Source organism: Ovis aries, chromosome 13 (assembly GCF_016772045.2).
Source record: "Ovis aries strain OAR_USU_Benz2616 breed Rambouillet chromosome 13, ARS-UI_Ramb_v3.0, whole genome shotgun sequence".
NCBI lineage: Eukaryota > Metazoa > Chordata > Mammalia > Artiodactyla > Bovidae > Ovis > Ovis aries.
In genome coordinates this window covers 76230034-76250160 of record NC_056066.1, presented here as the reverse complement: position 1 = coordinate 76250160, position 20127 = coordinate 76230034, and the positions used below count along the sequence as shown (strand labels likewise).

The window sequence follows — 20127 nt, the reverse complement described above, 5'->3', positions numbered from 1 at the left end:
TTTCCTAGTGGCTACACTTTTTTTTTTTTTTTAAGAAAAAAAGTAAAAAGCTGAGGAAGTTAATTTTTTTTAAAGACCCAATATATCTAATTTATTGTCATCTTAACATGTAATCAATATAAAAACATCATTAATGGCATAGTTTACATTTTTTTATTGCTTTTGAAATCTGGCATGTACACCTGGAGGGCAGCTCAGGCCCAGCCCCCTTTCCAGTGCTCAGTAGCCATGTGCGTCTGCCATACTAGACAGCATACAAGCCCCTGTGCATTCTCCTTGTCCTATAAATTGGATGTCCCCCTCTTACTAACAGTGATGACGATAGACATGGTAGTCAATACCACCTTGTACTGTGAAAATCTGGGGCAAAGCCTTCCAAGCACAGAGTACATCATGTGCAAAGGCCCTAAGGCAGGACCAAGGGGATAGATATGGCCAGAGCCTGGGGAAGGGTCATAACATGCCCCTGGAGAGAAGGAAGGGAGCCAGATTGTGGAGGCTACCGTGGGTTGTGGTGAAGAGTGCCACAATTGACCAGGTGAGGGGTAGGCTTTTAGCTTCTGTCCACAGTCAAAGGAAAACTAAATATTGGCGGTGGCAACAGATTTAAAGGTTGACCAGAAAAGCCTTTGCAGTCAAACATAACATTGTGGTGATGACCCAAATGCAAACCTACACCGTTTTTGAAATCAGTCTTTTAAGCACCAAGAAAAGGTGATTTATATGCATCCAAGCCACTCCTTTTTAATGATTTGTAGTAATGATCACAAGTATAGATGTTATTCAGGGAGCTGATTGGTACAAAAACAATTTGCAGCCAGAAGCAATCATAGCCTAGGGCTTTTATTGACAGTTTGACGCATAGGATGCCTGTTTCTCAAACCAGTCAATCCTAAAGGAAATTAACCCTGACTATTCATTGGAAGGACTAATGCTGAAGCTCCACTGCTTTGGCCACCTGATGCAAAGAGCTGACTTACTGGAAAAGCCCCTGATGTTGGCAAAGATGGAAGGCAAAAGGAGAAGGGGGCAGCAGAGGATGAGACGATTAGATAGCATCACTGACTCAATAGACATGAATCTGAGCAAACTCAGGGAGATAGTGGAGGACAGAGGAGCCTGGCATGCTGTAGTCCACTTGGTCTCAAAGAGCTGGACACGACTTAGTGACTGAACAACTCCCCAGCAGCATTTAGAATGAGCCAAATTTGATAACCGTGGGGAGCCTATAGAATGTGGCCATGGGGCCATGAGTTTTGTTTCTGGCAGAATTCTGCAAAGAGCACTCACAGGCAGCACCTGACCTCAGCGCACCTTGGTCATGCCTCGTGGGGTCCCTCAAGCTGTTTCCATCAGAGTTATGTTGAGAATTCAAGACTCCCCGGACGCTTATTCATGCATCCAATAGATATTGATTAAGTACACTGTGCTGGGAGGAGAGGGGCTGGGGGAGGATCCCTCCAGCTGGAGAGAACAGGAAAGGCAAAGACAGAAATGAGCTCGATGGGTCAGGACAGAAAGAAGGCCTGTGAGCTGGAGCTGTGAGAGCCGGGGTATAAATGGAGAGCGATGAGGCCAGGTTGCGTGGGACCTTGTCGTCATGGTGATGATTTTGAGGTTTATTTGTAGTGGAATAGACACGAGATGGGGCTGACCTGACTTAGGTTCCAGTAGGATCCCTCTGGCTGTTATGCTGAAATAAGGTGCCAGTGGAAGGACAGGACTGTAACGGGGCAGGTGAGGATGGGAGCTGGGACCAGGGCAGGAACACGGAATCCGGAAGACGTGCATGAATGGGTGGATGGGTCGGGGGCTGAGGACAAAAGGGGATCCTAGATTTTTGACCTGAACCAAGGCTAGTGATTGAACATCCACTCTTAGGAGCACTGAATTTTTGCTGCAGCTGCGTGACCTCAGTCTCCTGTCAGAATCTGATTGTAGGTTTGCACCTGTGACTCTCGAACAAAGCGTATACAGATATAAGGAAAGGAGCTTCGGGCATGATGAGGACGTGGAGAGAGGAAAGCAGAGAAAACCAGGGCGAACTTAAAATGCCTAGATCCCTCCTGTTCCTTTGAATGCAGAGACTGAAGCCTAGAGAAACTAAGTCACTAGTCCAAGGCCACACAGCTAGGATGTGGCCAAATAAGATTTGAACCCAGAGCCTATGGTCTTAACCACAACTCTACTTAACCCATCTCTTGGGGGATGGCTATTGAGTTGTTTCTGGATTGGGAGTGGGTTTGTTAGTAGCTTGCACTGTTACCAATACTGTTGTCAAAGAAAACTATTTTTTTTAATATTTGCTGTGTCAGGTCTTGGTCGTGCCATGCGGGATTTTTGTGGTTCCCCACGGGCTTCTCTCTAGTTGGGGCGTGTGGGCTCTAGAGCACACAGGCTCAGTAGTGGCGGCACTCAGGCTTAATTGCCCCCCAGCATGTGGGATCTTAGTTCGCTGACCAGGGATCGAGCCCGTGTCCGCTGCACTGGAAGCCAGATTCTTAACCACTGGACCGCCAGCGAAGTCCTCAAGAATGTCTTTATACGTGCATCTTTGCGTCGGCGAGCAAGGATTTCTGAAAGATGAATTCCAGGAAGTGGAATTTGCAGTGGGTTTGGAGCCCTCATGTTCAATGACATCTGTCAGTTTCCTCCCTTGGCACCCACTTGCCCAGATCGGTCTTCCCTTCCGTGAAGGAGCCAGTCCCTCCAGCAGCATTTAGAGGAGGCTGTGCTGCTTTCAGGAGGTGAGGGATGATGGCAAGGTGGTGGGGGGGGGGTGGGGGGAGGGTGGGCTTTTTATAAACCACCAGACAGACCCAGATCAATAATGCATGCTCCCCAAAAGGCCAGCACATTATCTCACAGTCAGCAACAACTGGCACGCGGAGGGTGGTCCTAAAAAATTTATCATCTGCTATTTTCTGCTCATCCAGGCGGCAGTTCTGACAGTTCTCAGGGCTGGAGCCTTCTCGACTAAGATAATTCCAGGCTTTCTTCCAGTCCCGGGGCGGAGAAGAGCCGTCCATCCTAATTAGGGTCTGGATGAGAGACCTGGTATGGGACACAGCACAGAAGAGGGGCTCTTCCTGCCTCTGAATTGATTGCAAGGGGGGTGCTGGATCTTGATTTTTTTCTTTCCTTTTTCCCTACGTGCATTTGACGTGCCTTCCTGAGTGGTCACTCGGAAGTGTCCATTGCCAGGGGGCCAGGTTCTAGGACACATTGGTCAGAAAGTGGCCTCCACTATCAGCGTATTTTGGGGGACAATCCCTGTGTTTGGATGACTCTTGGAGATTGGTAGGGTCTTGGCTGCCATCTTCACCAGGAGGGTAGAACAAGGAGAAACGTAGGGGAGCCAAGGTCTCATTTGCATGGTGTCCTTCAAATAGGCCTTGAAACCGGTGGAATCCGCCTGGGTTTCTGGTTTAATTCAATCCAGACAAACCCTTGGTGAGCCTCCAGGGCTGGGACAGGCTCTGAGACACCAAGATGAGTTGGACACGGTCCTTGCCTGGAGCAACAGAATATTTGCAACATCCCAGAGCCGTCTGTGCTATTACTTGAACTGGACTTACTTTTTGAAGCTTAAGTATTATTTGAAAAGGAAGCTTTAATTATGACTGTACATGGAAAACTAGTATTCACTGCCTGCAGTAAAAGGTCACTGCAAAACCAAGTCTAATAAGAACAGGAGTGTTTTTCTATTTTGGCAAGATGCTGCCTCCCATGGGGCTGAGGCCAGGATGGCTTTGTTATAAAAGGTGATGGGCAGTTTTGAGAGAGGAGTTCAAGGGGAAGCAGCCCCTCCCTGAGACCTTCTCCTTGACCTAATCAGCAGGATGGTGACTGGAAAAGAGAAAAATTTTCTGGAGTCTGATCACAGGTTTTGAGTGTTGGGGCCTGTCTTATATGGGTACCACCTGGCAGTAACTCTTGTGTCTGAGGGTTACGGAAACAGTCAGGCTGCAGATATCAGGCACTGATGCTTCGCTGCTCATTCTCCTGGAGGTCCACACCAGGTAGGAACAAGTGCCTTTCAGAGACCTCCTCAGTTTGCTGGGTTTCAGGTGTGGCGCTCATGACTACGTGAACTGCGGATCAGGTGTTCACCTTCAAAAGAAGCCTTTGTCTCTCGGAATATCTTTCAGTGAAAATACTCCAATAGAGATGTAAAGATGAGAACTCTAGCGAAACAGCCGGGTTCAAACTCTCATTCTGCTGCTGACTGTGTGGCCTGGAGAAGGTTACTTGGCCTCTCTGTGCATCTGTTTACTCATCTGGAGGAAGATGATCTATGAACCTAACCTTCTTGGTGAGGACTTAATATCCTGGAGCCCCAGGGATGGGGCCAACCCTCACATGAACCACGAAGGCTGGGAGAGGGAGGGAGGAGTGATACCCTAAAATAAAATGTCAAGAGCTGGTGCCAGAGGCGGGCAGGACGGCTGGAGTGCTGTCAAGTCCAGAAGACACCCATGGCCCCCACGTAGGGCTCCCTCTGAAGCCAGGTACCCAAAGGGCGGACCAGGCTCATCCGTTCAGGAGATGTGTGTTGAGTACCTAGAGGGTGCCAAGCGGGATCCAGCAGCCAATGAAATAGGCAGAACCTCTGCTCTCAGGGAGCTTACATTCTAGGATAAGAGTTCATTTAAAAGATATGTAAAATATGTATTGGATTGGCAAAAAGTCATTTGGGTTTTTAAGAACACCATATGGACAAACCCAAATGAACTTTTTGGCCAACCCAATAATATATGAGATAGTAAAAAGCTGTCAGAAGAAAACAAGGGAAGTCAGCAAGGAGGGGAGGGAAAAGGGAAAGCTGTGATTTTTATGTTGAGCAGCATCACTGAGAAGGGGGTATCTGGGCAAAGAAGGTTAGGGAATATGAGTCAAGGGAAGAGCTCTTTCCCCCAGGAAGAGCGTTCCAGGCAGAGAGCAGTGGGTGCAAAGGCCCTGAGGCAGATGCAGTCCAGGCAGGCTCACAGAGCAGCAGATGGGAGACCAGCGTAAGCACAAGAGCCAGGGAGAGGCGAGGTCTGAGAGGCTATGGATGGTGGTGGCAGAGCGGCTCAGGCAGGATCTTTGCACCAGGGGGAGGGCTGTGACTTTCCAAGTGACAGGGACACTAGGGAAGGACATTAACATCATGTGACTTCTGTGTTAATTTTAACCTTTCGGCTACTTTGTGGAGAATAGACTGAAGGGGTGCAATCAGAGCAGTGAGGGGCCTGCTGCAATGGTCCAGGCAGGAGATGGGCCCCGTCAGAAGGCTACGGCAGTGGTCCAAGCACAAGATCGTGGCGGCTCAGACCAGAGCAGGCAAAGTGGTCAGACACCACCCAGAGTTAGAGGGTGGCGCTGACAAGATGTGCTAGGGATCTGATGTGGAGTGGGAGAGGAGTCCAGAATAACGCCAAGGTTTCGGCCTGAACATCTGGTGGGGGTTGGGGGTGGGGAATGGATTGTCTATTTACAGAGATGGGGAAAGCTATCTAGAGCTCAGTTCTAGAGTCCAAGGCTGTCAACCTTTAGAGTCAGAAGTTCAAGTGGGGAGGCCCAGGCCTGAATGGGCCAGGAATGGGGGGGGGGCGGGAATTACATGCAGATCATGTGCTGGTTCGTGCTTTCCTGGGTCAGAGACCTTCACCAGATGCTCAGAGGGGCCAGTGATCCTGCAAATGGCAAGCCTGCAGCCTGGAGGGCTGTCTTATGGGAGAGCTTGACTTGAGAAAGCAGCTCTGGAGGGCCTCTGGCCAGACACTTGTTTGCCTCTTTCCATCTGTGAACACAAGGAAACCACACCCTGTGCTGCAGACTGATATTCAGAAATCAATTCTAAATTGCAGGCTTGGGTGCTCTGCAGGAGCCAAATGGCTGGAAGCCTAGGATAGTGTGCCCAGATTCCGGACGCCAGATCGGTGGTAACTTCCAACACAGCCTCTCCGCGATACCAGCTCCTGACATTCCTGCCGCTGCTCACTGGTGTTAGAAAAACATGTGGATGCAGGTCATTGAGGAGGAAGAGAGACTTAGTTGGACCCACCCTGGTGTTCAACTTGCCAAGCACATTCCTGCAAGATCTTTTTTAAATTCAGCACCATTTAGGAGATCACTTAAATTTTGGAAGCTAAGTGTATCAGGATTAGGTTTGGCTGCCTGTGAAAGAAAATATAAAATAACAGTGGCTTAAACAAGACAGAAATTTTGCTTCTTAATCACATAAAAATGTCTGGAAGTTGGCTGTTCAGGGCCAGCTGGGTGGCTTCAAGGATATAAGGGACCCAAGCTCCTTCTCTACTTTTGTATCCTATTCTTCTTACGGTGTGGCTTCCATCTTTAAGGTCACCTTCATGACTCAGAATAGCTGCTGGATCTCCAGCCATCACAGCCATATTCCAGATAGCAAGGAGGAGGAGGCAGAAGGGAAGAGAATGGACCTTTAAGTCAAGTCAGCTCCCTTTACTCACCCCAGACATCACCTACAACACAGACAGAACTTATTTAATTAGTCACATGATGTCAGCAAGAAATACAGGACACATTCAAACCTAGATTTTTCAATGAGGGTTTAACTTTTTGCTAAGGGGTGAGCAAGTGTGGATAAATCACTAATGATAGGGTAGCACTCGAGGTTAGTTAGTAGCAGTGGGGTCATCTCTACTCCAAGACCAAGGAGGTTAGGGCTGCAAATGGTTACTGGAACCCTTAAGACATAGGTCCACTCAATGGGAGTTGTCACCCTCTGTTGACACCAAGGGAGTGAGATGGAGGAATCCAGACCCTCATCTTAGCGCTTCCTTTTGCTGATCTCCTGCCAGGGCCCCCCATCAGCCAAACTCAGCCAAAGCCAGACTATAAAGCCACTAGTGGGTCCAGCCCATCCAGGTCAGATCCCTGGGCTGGAGAACTAAGCAGAAGGTGGATCCAGAAGGTTAAAGGGAGGACCACTCCCACTGCAAGAGAGTCTAAGAAATGCAGTTTCCTAGCGGGGTGTGTTGAAGATTAAAATCAGGGCCTGTTAATAAGAAAGAAGGCGAAACAGATGTTGGTGGACAACCTGGGGTCTCAGCCACACCAGAAATCAGGAGCGGGGGTCCCAGGGAGGGGCAGCAACTCCAGCGGTGGATGTGGTTATGTGATGGGCACCCTGAGAAGGAGATGTTCACTGGAAGCCTGGGGGAGAAACATCCCAGACCGGATGTTAAGCACTTGGAGGAGGGCAGCTGGACCTGGGGAGGGAGAGGGGAGAAGGATAGGGGTGAGGGCAGGGATGAGATGAGGAAGGTCTGGATTTTATTCTCAGGCCAATGGAAAGTGACTGAAATGTTCTGAGCAGGTCAAGCATGCGTGCTTCATGCTTTCAGTGGCTCTGGCTGCCGGTGGAGAAGTGGGGGGCAGGAGCAGAATCTGATAGACCAGTTGTCCCAGTGGGAGGTGATTGGGGGTGCTGCTGAAGGGAAGGGAGTAAACGAGCAGGTTTTGTTTTGAAGGTCAGCACGCCTTGTTGATGGAGTACAAGTGGGAGGGGAGGGAAGGAGAATCAAGGATGACTGAGGTTTTTGGCTGAGCTCTTGGGCAGATGGTGGTGCCGTTTACCGAGATAGGAGACTGGGGGAGGAGGGATGGGTTTTCAGACTTGGGACAGACGTCAGCTGCTTTGCCAACATCACCCACCAGGACGGTGGCTGGGTGACTGACTCTAGCCCACCCTGAAAAATGCACAGAACACCTTGGAGAGGCTGCCTCATTGAGGCAATGGCCTCTGGCAGGGGCAGCAAGTTGGAAAATTATTAGCAAGAGGGATGTTTCTGGGTGGAGCTCCTCAGAGCGGAAATTGGCAGTCATTGCTGAGCACCATTGTTATACCCATGACCTGCCCTGCCCCAGGGCACCTCCCCTCCATTGAGAAAGCCTGAGCTGGAATTTTTTCCCAGAAGCTTCTGCTGGCTCTGGTTTGCAGATTTTTCTGCAAATACTGCATAATTTTTCTCATTTTTTTCAGTCTAGTGTTCATTAACGAAATTCCAATTCTGCCTCTTCAACATCTACTTTAACGGATTTTGGGGTTAAGAACCAGTTTTAAGCCTTGGATTTTTATCGATGAAATCAAGAATAATATTTAATTTTATTTTGTAATCTCCAAGGGTTAGGAATGGTTCTTCCTCTGCCACCACCATGAGGAAACCTCGTCTGAGAAGCAGGTCCCAGGAATCCAGGGGATTTTTCTGGATTGAGTTGCAGGCACAGCAGTTGTTGCCAACTGACAGCAGTGAGAACTCTCCAACAGGAGGAGGGGGATCAAATGTAACTGCTCGGGAGGCAATGGGGTCCCTGGGCCGGAGGTGGCCTCTGATTGCTGCTGTCTGTTTCCCAGGCCTTCCCCTCGCCCCGCTGCTGGGGACAGAGCACTTCTGGGGCCATCGATCTGATGGGGCCCAGCCTGATGTGGCCATTCAGCAGGTGTTGCCACGAGCTGGCAGCTCACAATCTGAGCCAGTGACAGTGCGGTGATTCCAGGACACTCAAGGGCCAGCTGAGGGCCAGTCAAGGGCTGTTGCTTAAATTCCAGCCTGGCAGGTGGCCACCAGCGGCTGGAGGCTGGTACAGGACGCACGTGCTTCCCCACCTATGGCCTGAGCTCACAGCCCCCCAGCCCCTGCCTGTCCAGGGCAAGGCTCAGTTCCAGCTTTTACCCAAACCCACTACCCTCTATGCCCCCTTGAAGCCTGCTTTTTGTGGGTCTCCAGGCCACAGTGTTGCTTTGCAAGTTTACTTAGCTGATCATTTCAGCTGGAATAGAACCAGCTAACGGTTGCAAGGGCTTCCCTTGAGGGTCAGATGGTAAAGAATCCACCTGCGATGTGGGAGACCCAGGTTCGATCCCCTGTTGGGAAGATCCCCTGGAGAAGGGCAAACCCAGTGCAGCAGGGCCAGGCCAGTACTGCGGGTGAGGGGAGTGGGCCTGGTGGGGGCCATGCAGACTGGAGAGGGGGCCCTTCTAAAACCAGCCTTGGCTACTCAGATCCACCCACCTGCGTGCCCATCAAGGCCACATCTGTGTATTTTCATGCTAAGCCTAAAATCCGGATTGATGTGAAATCTCCCGAATAAAACTTAAAAGTTAGCAATTAATTCACATTTTTAACCACTTCCAAGCAGACCTAAATCCAACACGCAGTCAAGAGCCTGTTCTGCTGCTGCTGAGTCGCTTCAGTCGTGTCCGACTCTGGGTGACCCCCTAGGCGGCAGCCCACCAGGCTCCGCCGTCCCTGGGATCCTCCAGGCAAGAACACTGGAGCGGGTTGCCGTTTCCTTCTCCAATTCAGGAAAGTGAAAGTGAAGTCGCTCACTCATGTCCGACTCTCAGTGACCCCATGGACTGCAGTCTACAGGAGGCGCTCAATTTGTGACCTCTGTGTTACACTATATATAGTTGGGAGCTACTGTAATTTACATTTTTAAAAGCTAACATGTTTTGAGTCTTTTGTTTATGCCAGGCATTGAACTAAAGGCTTTGCATATATTTATCTCAATTAAAATTCTACAATAGTCTAGGTAAGAAATAGCAATGGTTAAACATTGATTTAAGTCAGGACCCTGGGTTGGCTAACCATGTCCCAACTCCCACAACTTTCCCAAGGAGGGTCTGACATCACAGACTGTGTTTACCTCTCATTTTAAGAAAACAAAGATCAGAAAGCGTATCTCTTAGTTATCCATCAAAACCGACACCTCCTCTATTATGCCACCCAAATTGGGGGCTCCAGAATTTTGTCTTGGGGAGGGGCATGTAGGGTGTGTCTCCTCGCAGCTGATGTAGACTTCTAGGACAGAAAATAGACGTGAGCCACCTAAGTCCCAGGAACGGCCAAAATCGGGGCATGTTTTGAATCTTGAGAGCCCCCAGCACCTGCTGAGTCCCCAGAGATGGTGGTTGCCCTGACCCAGACCTCTAGAAGTGCACATTAAATCGGCGTTTCCCCACATGCCTTTCTATGTATGACATAGGTCATGCGCAAAATCATCTTATGTGACAGGTTGACAAACATTGATTTTTACTACTTACAAACCTCTTTTGATATGCTTCCAAAAAAAAAAAAATCTAAGTAGCACATCAAATCCAGAATTTTACATTGTCGCTTGGGTTGAAAACAAAATTTTTAAAGCCACATTAAAGAAAAATTTCAAATCAAATAAATAATAGCCCTGGTGGTACACTGAGAGCCCCCCAACCCCCCTGCAAAAAAAAAAAAAAAGCAGTGAGAAAGGGAGAGGGCAGATGAGGGTGTGGGGGATACACTGTGCTTCTGGCAGGTGCATGGTTTGGGCACCAAAATTTAAGTCACCAGGGTGGGGAGGGGGCCTGCCCAGTCCACCGGAGTCACCGAGAAAGGTGTCAGCACCCTGGCAAGGGAGGAAGGTGTGATCACGGAAAGAAGCCGGCTGTGTTTTTGTCTGCATGTCCGCAGGCGTGTGTTGGACGACAGGAGTTTTGGTTGGCTGGCCTTTTTATTTCTGTGTGGCCTGGTCTTCCAGCCCCTTCCCTCCCCCTCGGAGCTGTCCATCTGCATGAGGGCTGTGCCGGGCAAGGAGATGAGATCATATGCTTTCCCGTTCCAGATGTGGATTTATCGGGCCCCGTCACTGTGGCTGTTCTCATCAAGCAGGTTACGGTCCCCGAGGGGTGGCTTAACATGTCGCGCTGCTTACGCCCAGATGCGCTGTCATTTAGGGCATCGTTAGATTGTGCTCTAATAGCAGATTGACACAGCTTCCCTGCAGCCGGCTTATTTGGGCTGGGGCGGGCGTCCCGAGCAGACACGTGCAGGCAACTGTTGGAAAGAGTAGACCATCGCTCATGTGACTTGAGGGGCACGTGGCGACCCTGGTTTGGAGCCCATTACAAATAAGAAACAGTCCCGGAGGCTGTTTGCCTTTTGCCAAGGCAGCATCCAGGGCGGCTGACTGCAGGCGAATTACTCACCGGGTGGCAGACCCCTGCTTTCCAGGAGTGTCTGAGAGGTCGGGTGGGCGGCCAGCTTCGTCCTTTCCGCAGTCTCTAGAGCCCGAAGCAAGGCCAAGTCCTCGTTACCGGGCGCGTCCTTCTTTGCCTTGTGGTCTGGGAAGAGCAGGCAAAGGCTTGATTCTGCCTGGACTACCCTAGATTCATGCCTTCAAGAAATATTTATTGAACACCTACTATGTGCCGGGCACTGCCCTAGACCTCAGGGCATAGTCAGTGGTCCCAGCTCTCGTGATGCTGACATCTAGGGCTACAGAGAGGGTGACCAGCAAGATGAAGATGTAAATATGCCAGAGTAGTGAGTTGACCAAAAAGTTCATTCGGGTTTGCCAGCCGATGCTATGGGAAAACCCGAACAAATTTTTTGACCAACCTGAGATATAGTGTGTTAGATCAACACGTGCAGAGTTGAAAACGTAAAACGTAAAAAGGAAGAGGATATGAAATACAGGCAACAAGGGAGTAAAATTGTGGATGTGGTCAGCAGGGCAGGCCTCACGGGAAAAGAGAACTTTTTTTTAATTGAAGTATAGTCGTTGTACAATATTATAAGTTACAGGCATAGTGTGTCGTGATTCACAATTTTTAAGGGTCATGCTCCGTTTATACTCATTATAAAATATTGGCTGTGTTCCCAGTGCCGTGCAGTACATCCTTGCAGTTTATCTTATGCCTAATAGTTTGTACCTCTTAATCCCCTACCTGTACATCACCCCTCCCCCCAGGAAGAGAACTTTTGAGTAAAAACAAGGAGGGGTGAGGACCCAGGCCCTGGGATTGCTGGGGAAAGGCATCCCCAGCAGGAAGAACAGCCTGGGCAAAGGCTCTGGGGTGGGAGCAAGTTGCCAAGCGTGAGGAGAGGCAAGGACCACAGGGGGTGGGGAAGAATGGGGAGCCTAGGCCCGCAGGGGCTGCACTCAACCTCACAGACTTTGTTCTCTGGGTGAGTAGGAGCCACGGATGATGCTGAGATGAGCCACCGCAGCTACTCCTTTGGAAATAAATGGCGAGAGTCCACGTAGGAAGCAGTGGACCTAATTCAGAGGAAAGAGAATGACTGCCTGCTCAGGGAGGAGGCGACAAGACTCTTGACTGTGGGTGTCCTTTAAGAAAGGGCAGCAGGCTCTGCTGATGGGCTGGGTGTGGAAACAGAAAGATGGGACCAGAGAGAAGCCATGATTATTGCCTGAGTAACTGAAGGATGTGAGAGTTGGTCCGTAAAGAAAGCTGAGCCCTGAAGAATTGATGTTTTTGAACTGTGGTGTGGGAGAAGACTCTTGAGAGTCCCTTGGACTGCAAGGAGATCCAGCCAGTCCATCCTAAAGGAAATCAGCCCTGAATAGTCATTGGAAGGACTGTTGTTGAAGCTCCAATGCTTTGGCCACCTGACACAAAAAGCAGACTCATTGGAAAAGGCCCCAATACTGGGAAAGACTGAAGACAGGAGGAGAAGGGGCAACAGAGGATGAGATGGTTGGATAGCATCACCGACTCAATGGACGTGAGTTTGAGCAAACTCTGGAAGATAATGGAGGACAGAGGAGCCTGGTGTGCAGGAGTCCATGGGGTTGCAAAGAGCCAGACATGACTTAGCGATGGAGCAACAACAGACTAGGGGAGAGGGGAGGACCTCAGGACACCCAAGGTGTCTCTTAGCAATAACGTCACTGGGCAGAAACTGTGGGTTGTGCCAAACGCCAGCCATTCCCCGACCCTTCCACGATTTTCACTGTGTCCGTGGGCCACTTATATTGCTATTTTTTGAAATGGCCGTCATTATTTTTTGAGAACAGGATTCTACTACCCTAAATGAGAAGCTAGCATCACTTGCCTTAAGTAGAAGGAAGGTTAAACCATGCAGTCAAGTTTAAGCTAATACGGCTGCTGCACCCGGAGCTCCAAGGGCGTGGCCTCATCTCTTCCCTTTGAAATAGGAAGCGTGTGAGTGTTAAGGACATGACCACATCCCTGCACCCACCCGAGACTTTCTCCTGGAGAAGGAGTGAATGGAAATCAGTTTCCCACACTGGGGTCCCTGGCACTTGGTGACGTGACCGACCCCGAACCACTGTCCCTGCTGGTGCGTCAGCTAAAGTCACGTCCAGGATGACATGGGGACCCAAACGACAGTCCCGGGGATGATTCTGAGCCTCACTGAAGCTGAGAGTTACCAAGAGTGTAGGGACCTCCGCGCCCCTCCCGGGTTATCAGCACCCCTCAGTGGTGTCCACTGGATGCTTCCTGGACGTGACAAGAAACCCCCACCTCCGCCGGCAAACACGCTGGCCTCAAGTCCTCCCGTCACACTTCCCTGGCCCTGCAGTTCTCACCGGGCACCTAACTCCCCGCTCCTGGCTCCCTCTTCCGTTCAGTGGTTTGCGGGGAGGATTAAGTAACACGGTGCAAGCCGTGTGCCCAGCACAGTGCGTAAAGCAGAGTCCGCTGACGACAGCCACCACGTTAATTGTGATTGTTACGGACGTGCAGCACCACCCTCTACCCTAGGGCCGAGTTAGAGCTGTCTCAACAATTAGGTTATATTAGGAGCTGCCAAACCAGGGCCTTCAGGGACCGGCAAGTAACGTGACGGCGCAGAGCTGGTGTCAGACTCTAGAAGGTGCTGGGGAGTATGGCAGGCTCAGCACATTGTCTGTTAGCTGCTAGTTGAAGTCAGATTTCTTTTTAAATCCACTACCCACAACACATGCACACGAATCATGAACATAGACCCCCTTGGGCTCCTGAGTTATATGGAAACACACAGAGTGAGATATATTTTTGTGTTAATTTAGCAGATGTTTGTTGAACGGTCACTTTGTGCCAGGCACTGTTCTGGGCTTGGGAAGACGACAGTAAAGAGAATAAGCCTAGATCCCTGCTCCCTTGGAGCTGTTCCAGTGTGGAGCAATGGGCAGCACACAAATAAGTGAACTGTCCAAGGGCAGTAAGTGTTGGGGGGCAGGTGAGGCAGGGAGGGGCGGTGGGGGGTGCTGGAAGGAGGGGCAGCAGTTTCAGTGTGGAGCCAAGGATGGCCTCTCAGATATGGGAGGTTTGGTGCATAACCTGGAAGAGGCTAGACGGATGCACCCCAAGGCTGGTGAGGACCCTGATCCTGAGGCCTGCTCCCTCTGAAGGTTCCAGCAAGTTTGCACCAGCTGGTGGAGGGGAGCTTCGGAAAGCCCACCACCTCCATCCCCTCCAGAGGGCGACTTCACACCTGGTGTCAGTCGCTCAGTCGCGTCTGACTCTGTGATCCCATGGACTGCAGCACCGCAGCCTCCCCTGTCCTTCACTGTCTCCCGGAGTTTGCTCAGATTCGTGTCCACTGAGTCAGTGATGCTATCACACCTGGTAGAAACCCTCTAATTGCCACCAGTTACAGATGGGACCCACTGGGACTTCTCAGGAGGACAGGTGACCTTGGCAACAGATGCTCACATAGCTCCAGGGCCTGATGATTCCTGGTCAGACACAAAGCCAGTTCTTTGCCCACCAGGGTGACCTTAGCCAAGAGGCTCAGGAAACACACCTAGTTCCAGGCGGGCATCTCTTATAAAACTGCTTCAGCACTGGGCTCAAGAGGGCAGGCTCTGCTCTTTCCCCTTCAGTTGTTCAGTGAGATACTACAGGGCATCAATTATATGTCCCTGAGGGCAGTGGATGGACAGCACCCTGGATCACTGAGAACTCTCAGTCCAAAAGCAGAGGCTGATTACAAATAAGGGCACTTGTAAAGGAGGCCATTTCAGGAGGAAAATGCTAAGAAGAAACGTACACGGGTGTGATAGCAAGTAAGCAGGGAGCTCCTCCAGATGGGGTACTCAGCCAGGACTTGTGGAGGAGGTGACCGCTGAGATCTGAATAATCGGACCGGCCAGCAAAGTCTCAGAGGCAGTCCCCAGCAGAAGGGAGAAAGCAAGTACAAAGATCCTGGGGCAGGGGTGAGCCTGGAGCCCCTGAGAAACAAAGAGGAAGCTCACGTAGCCAAGCGAGCAAGGGACAGGGAAGTTCAGTTCAGTTCAGGAGCTCAGTTGTCCGACTCTTTGCGACCCCATGGACTGCAGCATGCCAGGCCTCCCTGTCCATCACCAACTCCCAAAGCTTGCCCAAACTCATCATATCCATTGAGTCAGTGATGCCATCTAACCATCTCATCCTCTGTTGTCCCCCTCTCCTCCCGCCTTCAATCTTTCCCAGCATCAGGGTCTTTTCCAATGAGTCAGTTCTTTGCATCAGGTGGCCCAAAGTATTGGAGTTTCAGTTTCAGCAACAGTCCTTCCAATGAACATTCAGGACGGATTTCCTTTAGGATGGACTGGTTGGATTTCCTTGCAGTCCAAGAATCTTCTCCAACACCACAGCTCAAAAGCTTCAGGTCTTCAGTGCTCAGCTTTCTTTATAGTCCAACTCACATCCATACATGACCACTGGAAAAACCGTAGCTTTGACTAGACGGACCTTTGTTGTCAAAGTAATATCTCTGCTTTTTAATGTGCTGTCTAGGTTGGTCATAACTTTTCTTCCAAGGAGCAAGTGTCTTTTAATTTCATGGCTACAGTCACCATCTGCAGTCATTTTAGAGTCCAAGAAAATAAAGTCTGTCACTGTTTCCATTGTTTCTCCATCTGTTTTCCATGAAGTGATGAGACCAAATGCCATGATCTTAGTTTTTTAAATGTTGAGTTTTAAGCCAACTTTTTAACTCTCCTCTTTCACTTTCATTAAGAGGCTCTCTAGTTCTTCTTCACTTTCTGCCATAAGGGTAGTGTCATCTGCATATCTGAGGTGATTGATATTAAGCGTTTCTCATGATGTGCTCTGCATATAAGTTAAATAAGCAGGGTGACAATTTACAGCCTTGACGTACTCCTTTTCCTATTTGGAACCAGTCTGTTGTTCCATGTCCAGATCTAACTATTGCTTCCTGACCTGCATACAGGTTTCTCCAGAGGCAGGTCAGGTGGTCTGGTATTCCCATCTCTTTCAGAATTTTCCGCAGTTTATTGTGATCCACACAGTCAAAGGCTTTGGCATAGTCAATAAAGCAGAAATAGATGTTTTCTGGAACTCTCTTGCTCTTTTGATGACCCAGCGGATGTTGGCAATTTGATCTCTGGTTCCCCTGCCTTTACTAAATCCAGCTTGAACATCTGGAACTTCACGGTTCACATACTATTGAAGCCTGATTTGAAGAATTTTGAGCATTACTTTGCTACCGTATGAGATGAGGGCAATTGTGCAGTAGTTTGAGCATTCTTTGGCATTGCCTTTCTTTGGGATTAGAATGAAAACTGACCTTTTCCAGTCCTGTGGCCACTGCTGAGTTTTCCAAATTTGCTGGCATATTGAGTGTAGCACTTTCACAGCATCATCTTTTAGGATTCGAAATAGCTCAACTGGAATTCCATCACCTCTACTAGCTTTGTTCGTAGTGATGCTTCCTAAGGCCCATCTGACCGCATTCCAGGATGTCTGGCTCTAGTTGAGTGATCACACCATTGTAGTTATCTAGGTCATTAAGATCTTTTTGTATAGTTCTTCTGTGTATTCTTGCCACCTCTTCTTAATATCTTCTGCTTCGGTTTGGTCCATACCATTTCTGTCCATTACTGTGCCCATCTTTGCATGAAATGTTCCCTTGATATCTAAGTTTCTTGAAGAGATCTCTCATCTTTCCCATTCTGTTGTTTTCCTCTATTTCTTTGCATTGATCGCTGAGGAAGGCTTTCTTATCTCTCCTTGCTATTCTTTTGGAACTCTGCATTCAAATGGGTATATCTTTTCTCCTTTGCCTTTAGCTTCTCTTCTTTTCTCAGCTATTTGTAAGACCTCCTCAGACAACCATTTAGAGTTTTTGCATTTCTTTTTCTTGGGGATAGTGTTGATCACTGCCTCCTGTACAATGTCATGAACCTTTGTTCATAATTCTTTGGGCACCCTCTATCAGATCTAATCCCTTGAATCTATTTCTCACTTCCACTGTATAATCGTAAGGGATTTGATTTAGGTCATACCTGAATGGTCTAGTGGTTTTCTTTACTTTCTTCAGTTTAAGTCTGAATTTGGCAATAAGGAGTTCATGGTCTGAGCCATAGTCAGCTCCTGGTCTTGTTTTTGCTGACTGTATAGAGCTTCTTCATCTCTGGCTGCAAAGAATATAGTGAATCTGATTTTGGTATTGACCATCTGGTGATGTCCATGTGTAGAGTCTTCTCTTGTGTTGTTGGAAGAGGGTGATTGCTATCACCAGTGCATTCTCTTTGCAAAACTCTGTTAGCCTTTGCCCTGCTTCATTCTGTACTCCAAGGCCAAATTTGCCTGTTACTCTGGGTGTCTCTTGACTTCCTACTTTTGGAAGTCAGTGGCAAGGATACACAGAAGAAGAGGTGGCAAGAATATACAGAAGAATAGATGAGGTCAAAGAAACGGGGAGGTGGGTTGGCAGGAAACGCTGATCTAGAAGGGTCTTCAGTTCAGTTCAGTCGCTCAGTTGTGTCTGACTCTTTGCGACCCCATGAATCGCAGCACATCAGGCCTCCCTGTCCACCACCAACTCCCGGAGTTCACTGACTCGCGTCCATCGAGTCAGTGATGCCATCCAGCCATCTCATCCTCTGTCGTCCCCTTCTCCTCCTGCCCCCAATCCCTCCCAGCATCAGAGTCTTTTCCAATGAGTCAACTCTTCACATGAGGTGGCCAAAGTACTGGAGTTTCAGCTTTAGCATCATTCCCTCCAAAGAACACCCAGGGCTGATCTCCTTCAGAATGCACTGGTTGGATCTCCTTGCAGTCCAAGGGACTCTCAAGAGTCTTAGACCCCCAGTAAAGAACTGGTGTGAAGGGAAGCTGCCGGATGATTTGAAGCAGTGAACAGACATGATCTGTGTTTTCCCTGGGAAAGCTTGAGCTGTCTCCTTACCTGTTTGGGTAGAGGAGCCACGTAAATCTCCTTTTCCCTCTTAGGGGACAGAGTGCCAAGGCGGGTCTGATGTGCTCTTCTCAAGTCTCTGGGGGTTGTGGCCCCATCAAGACCCTCAGACCCCGGGTGGACCCTGGATTGGCTTCCTGCTGCTGTCCTAACAAACTGCACAAACTGGGTGGCTTAAAACAACAGAAATTTACTGCCTCATCGCTGTGGAGACAGAAGTTGGCAGTCACAGTGTCAGCAGGGCTGTGATCCCTCCAGAGGCTCTAGGGGTGAATCCTTCTCTGCTCACCCAGCTCCTGGAGGCCCGAGGAGTTGCTTGGAGGGATATCCATGCCTCCTTCCCATCTCTCCTCCATCTTCACATGGCCTTCCCCTCCATGTCTGTGTGCCTTCTTCCTTCTGTCTCTTGGAAGGACACTTGTCCTTGGATTTAGGTCCCACATCCTAACCAATCTCAGCTCAATATGTTTTAGTACCACTGCAGAGACCCTTTGTCTAAATTAGGTCCCATTCACAGGAGCCTGGACATAGGACAGGAACATATATATTTGGGGGGGGCATCATTCAACCAACCATAGACCTTAAGTACTACAAGGAAAAGAAAAAAACTGAGGATAGCCTTAGAAGGAAGAGAAAAAGGATTTCCATGAAACCGCCTATGTGTCTGGATGCCGGCTGGGTTCTGCGATTACACATCCATTCTTCTGCACACATGTGTTGAGTGCCCACTGTGTGTTACACGCTATGGGGCACTGAACGAGGCGCAGTCTGCATGCCTGGAGCCCTCGGTAGAGTGGACAGTGTGCGGGCACTGGCGCACAGTAGGGTTTTCACACAAACTCCTTTCCATCCTGCACCTTACTCTGCTCACAGCTTCACTGAGAAACAAGAACAGGTCTGAGTGGGATCACCATTCCTAGTGGTTTATTGTACCTCATGTGTCGTAAGAGCTCAAGGGAGTCAGAAGCCACAGCGATCCCAGGGAGGGGTGGCTGCAGTGATGAGTGAGATGTGCAGGGAGGTGGGGAGTGGGTTCCAAGCTGGAAGGACAAGGTGGACAAAGGCAGCCACCACGGGTCGTGACTGACACAGAGCGTTTCAGCAGAGACAAGATGTATTTAGAGAGAAGGCGGGCGGGGGTTGCCAGGTTGGCATGATCAGATTTCATTAAGAGGGAACAGTTCTTGGGAAAGTTCCAAATGAAACAAGGTATAATCTTCTCTCTGTTTACACAGTGGTTGCTTTCCAAAAAAAAAAAAAATCAGTGTATATTAATACCCTGCAAAAAAAAGATGTTCTGTTTATATGCAAGACAAAATTCTTTACTAGGCTCAGATAACTTATGAACAGGTTTTTACCTACCTGCCCCTGTGAATGCCAGTGGAACCAGGAGCTGGCAGAGTACTTCCTCATTGCACTGTGGTCTGAAAGTGAAAAAAAAAGTGAAAGTGAAGTTGCTCAGTCCTATCCCCCTCTTTGCGACCCCATGGATTTTAGCCTACGAGGCAGGCTCCTCCATCCATGAAATTCTCCAGGCAAGAGTTCCAGAGTGGGTTGCCATTTCCTTCTCCAGGGGGCCTTCCTGACCAAGGGATCAAACCCAGGTCTCCCACATTGTAGGCAGATGCTTTACCGTCTGAGCCACCAGGGAAGTGTTGTGGGCGGCTGCCCACAAATGCCAAGAGTGCCCCCCAGCCTGCCCCTGGAGATTTCCAAAATGCATTCCCCTCCTAGGGGTGTGGGTGCCGCCCTGCTCAGGGCCTCTCAGTGCCCGTCTCTAATTGTTCAGTGCCCGAGTGGGGCGCGCTCGCTGGAGATGGGCCGGCCCGCGTCTCACCTCCTCTCTGGTTGCAGGTTCCATGCAGGTGATGAACAAGACGCGGCGCATCATGGAGCAGGGCGGGGCGCACTTCATCAACGCCTTCGTGACCACGCCCATGTGCTGCCCCTCGCGCTCCTCCATCCTCACCGGGAAGTACGTGCACAACCACAACACCTACACCAACAATGAAAACTGCTCCTCGCCCTCCTGGCAGGCACAGCATGAGAGCCGCACCTTTGCCGTGTATCTCAACAGCACGGGCTACCGGACAGGTGAGCCCGGCTGCCGCGGGTGGCCGCATGCGCAGACGGAACCACCGACGAGGCACCCAGAGCCCTGCCTCGGATC

General features: G+C 49.7%; 1 protein-coding gene and 1 long non-coding RNA gene across 13 annotated transcripts in view; one reads left to right on the top strand and one right to left on the bottom strand.

The window, feature by feature from the left end:
- Window positions 1-20127, top strand: part of SULF2 (sulfatase 2) — a 124616-nt gene that overhangs the window by 28336 nt on the left and 76153 nt on the right. For all 11 annotated transcript variants that reach the window (XM_060397816.1, XM_042230246.2, XM_042230245.2 and 8 more), the window contains exon 3: window positions 19812-20051. In XM_060397816.1, coding sequence (XP_060253799.1) covers window positions 19812-20051 — 240 coding nt within the window. The remainder of the gene's footprint in view (window positions 1-19811; window positions 20052-20127) is intronic.
- LOC114117637 (uncharacterized) lies at window positions 828-20053 on the bottom strand. 2 transcript variants are annotated; one of them, XR_003591293.3, is made up of 4 exons: window positions 19795-20053; window positions 19320-19381; window positions 10991-11125; window positions 828-10838 (listed from the first exon to the last, which is right to left on the bottom strand). It is a non-coding gene; the product is annotated as an uncharacterized LOC114117637 (long non-coding RNA). The 2 variants fall into 2 exon arrangements; XR_009596130.1 differs by having other exon boundaries at window positions 828-11125.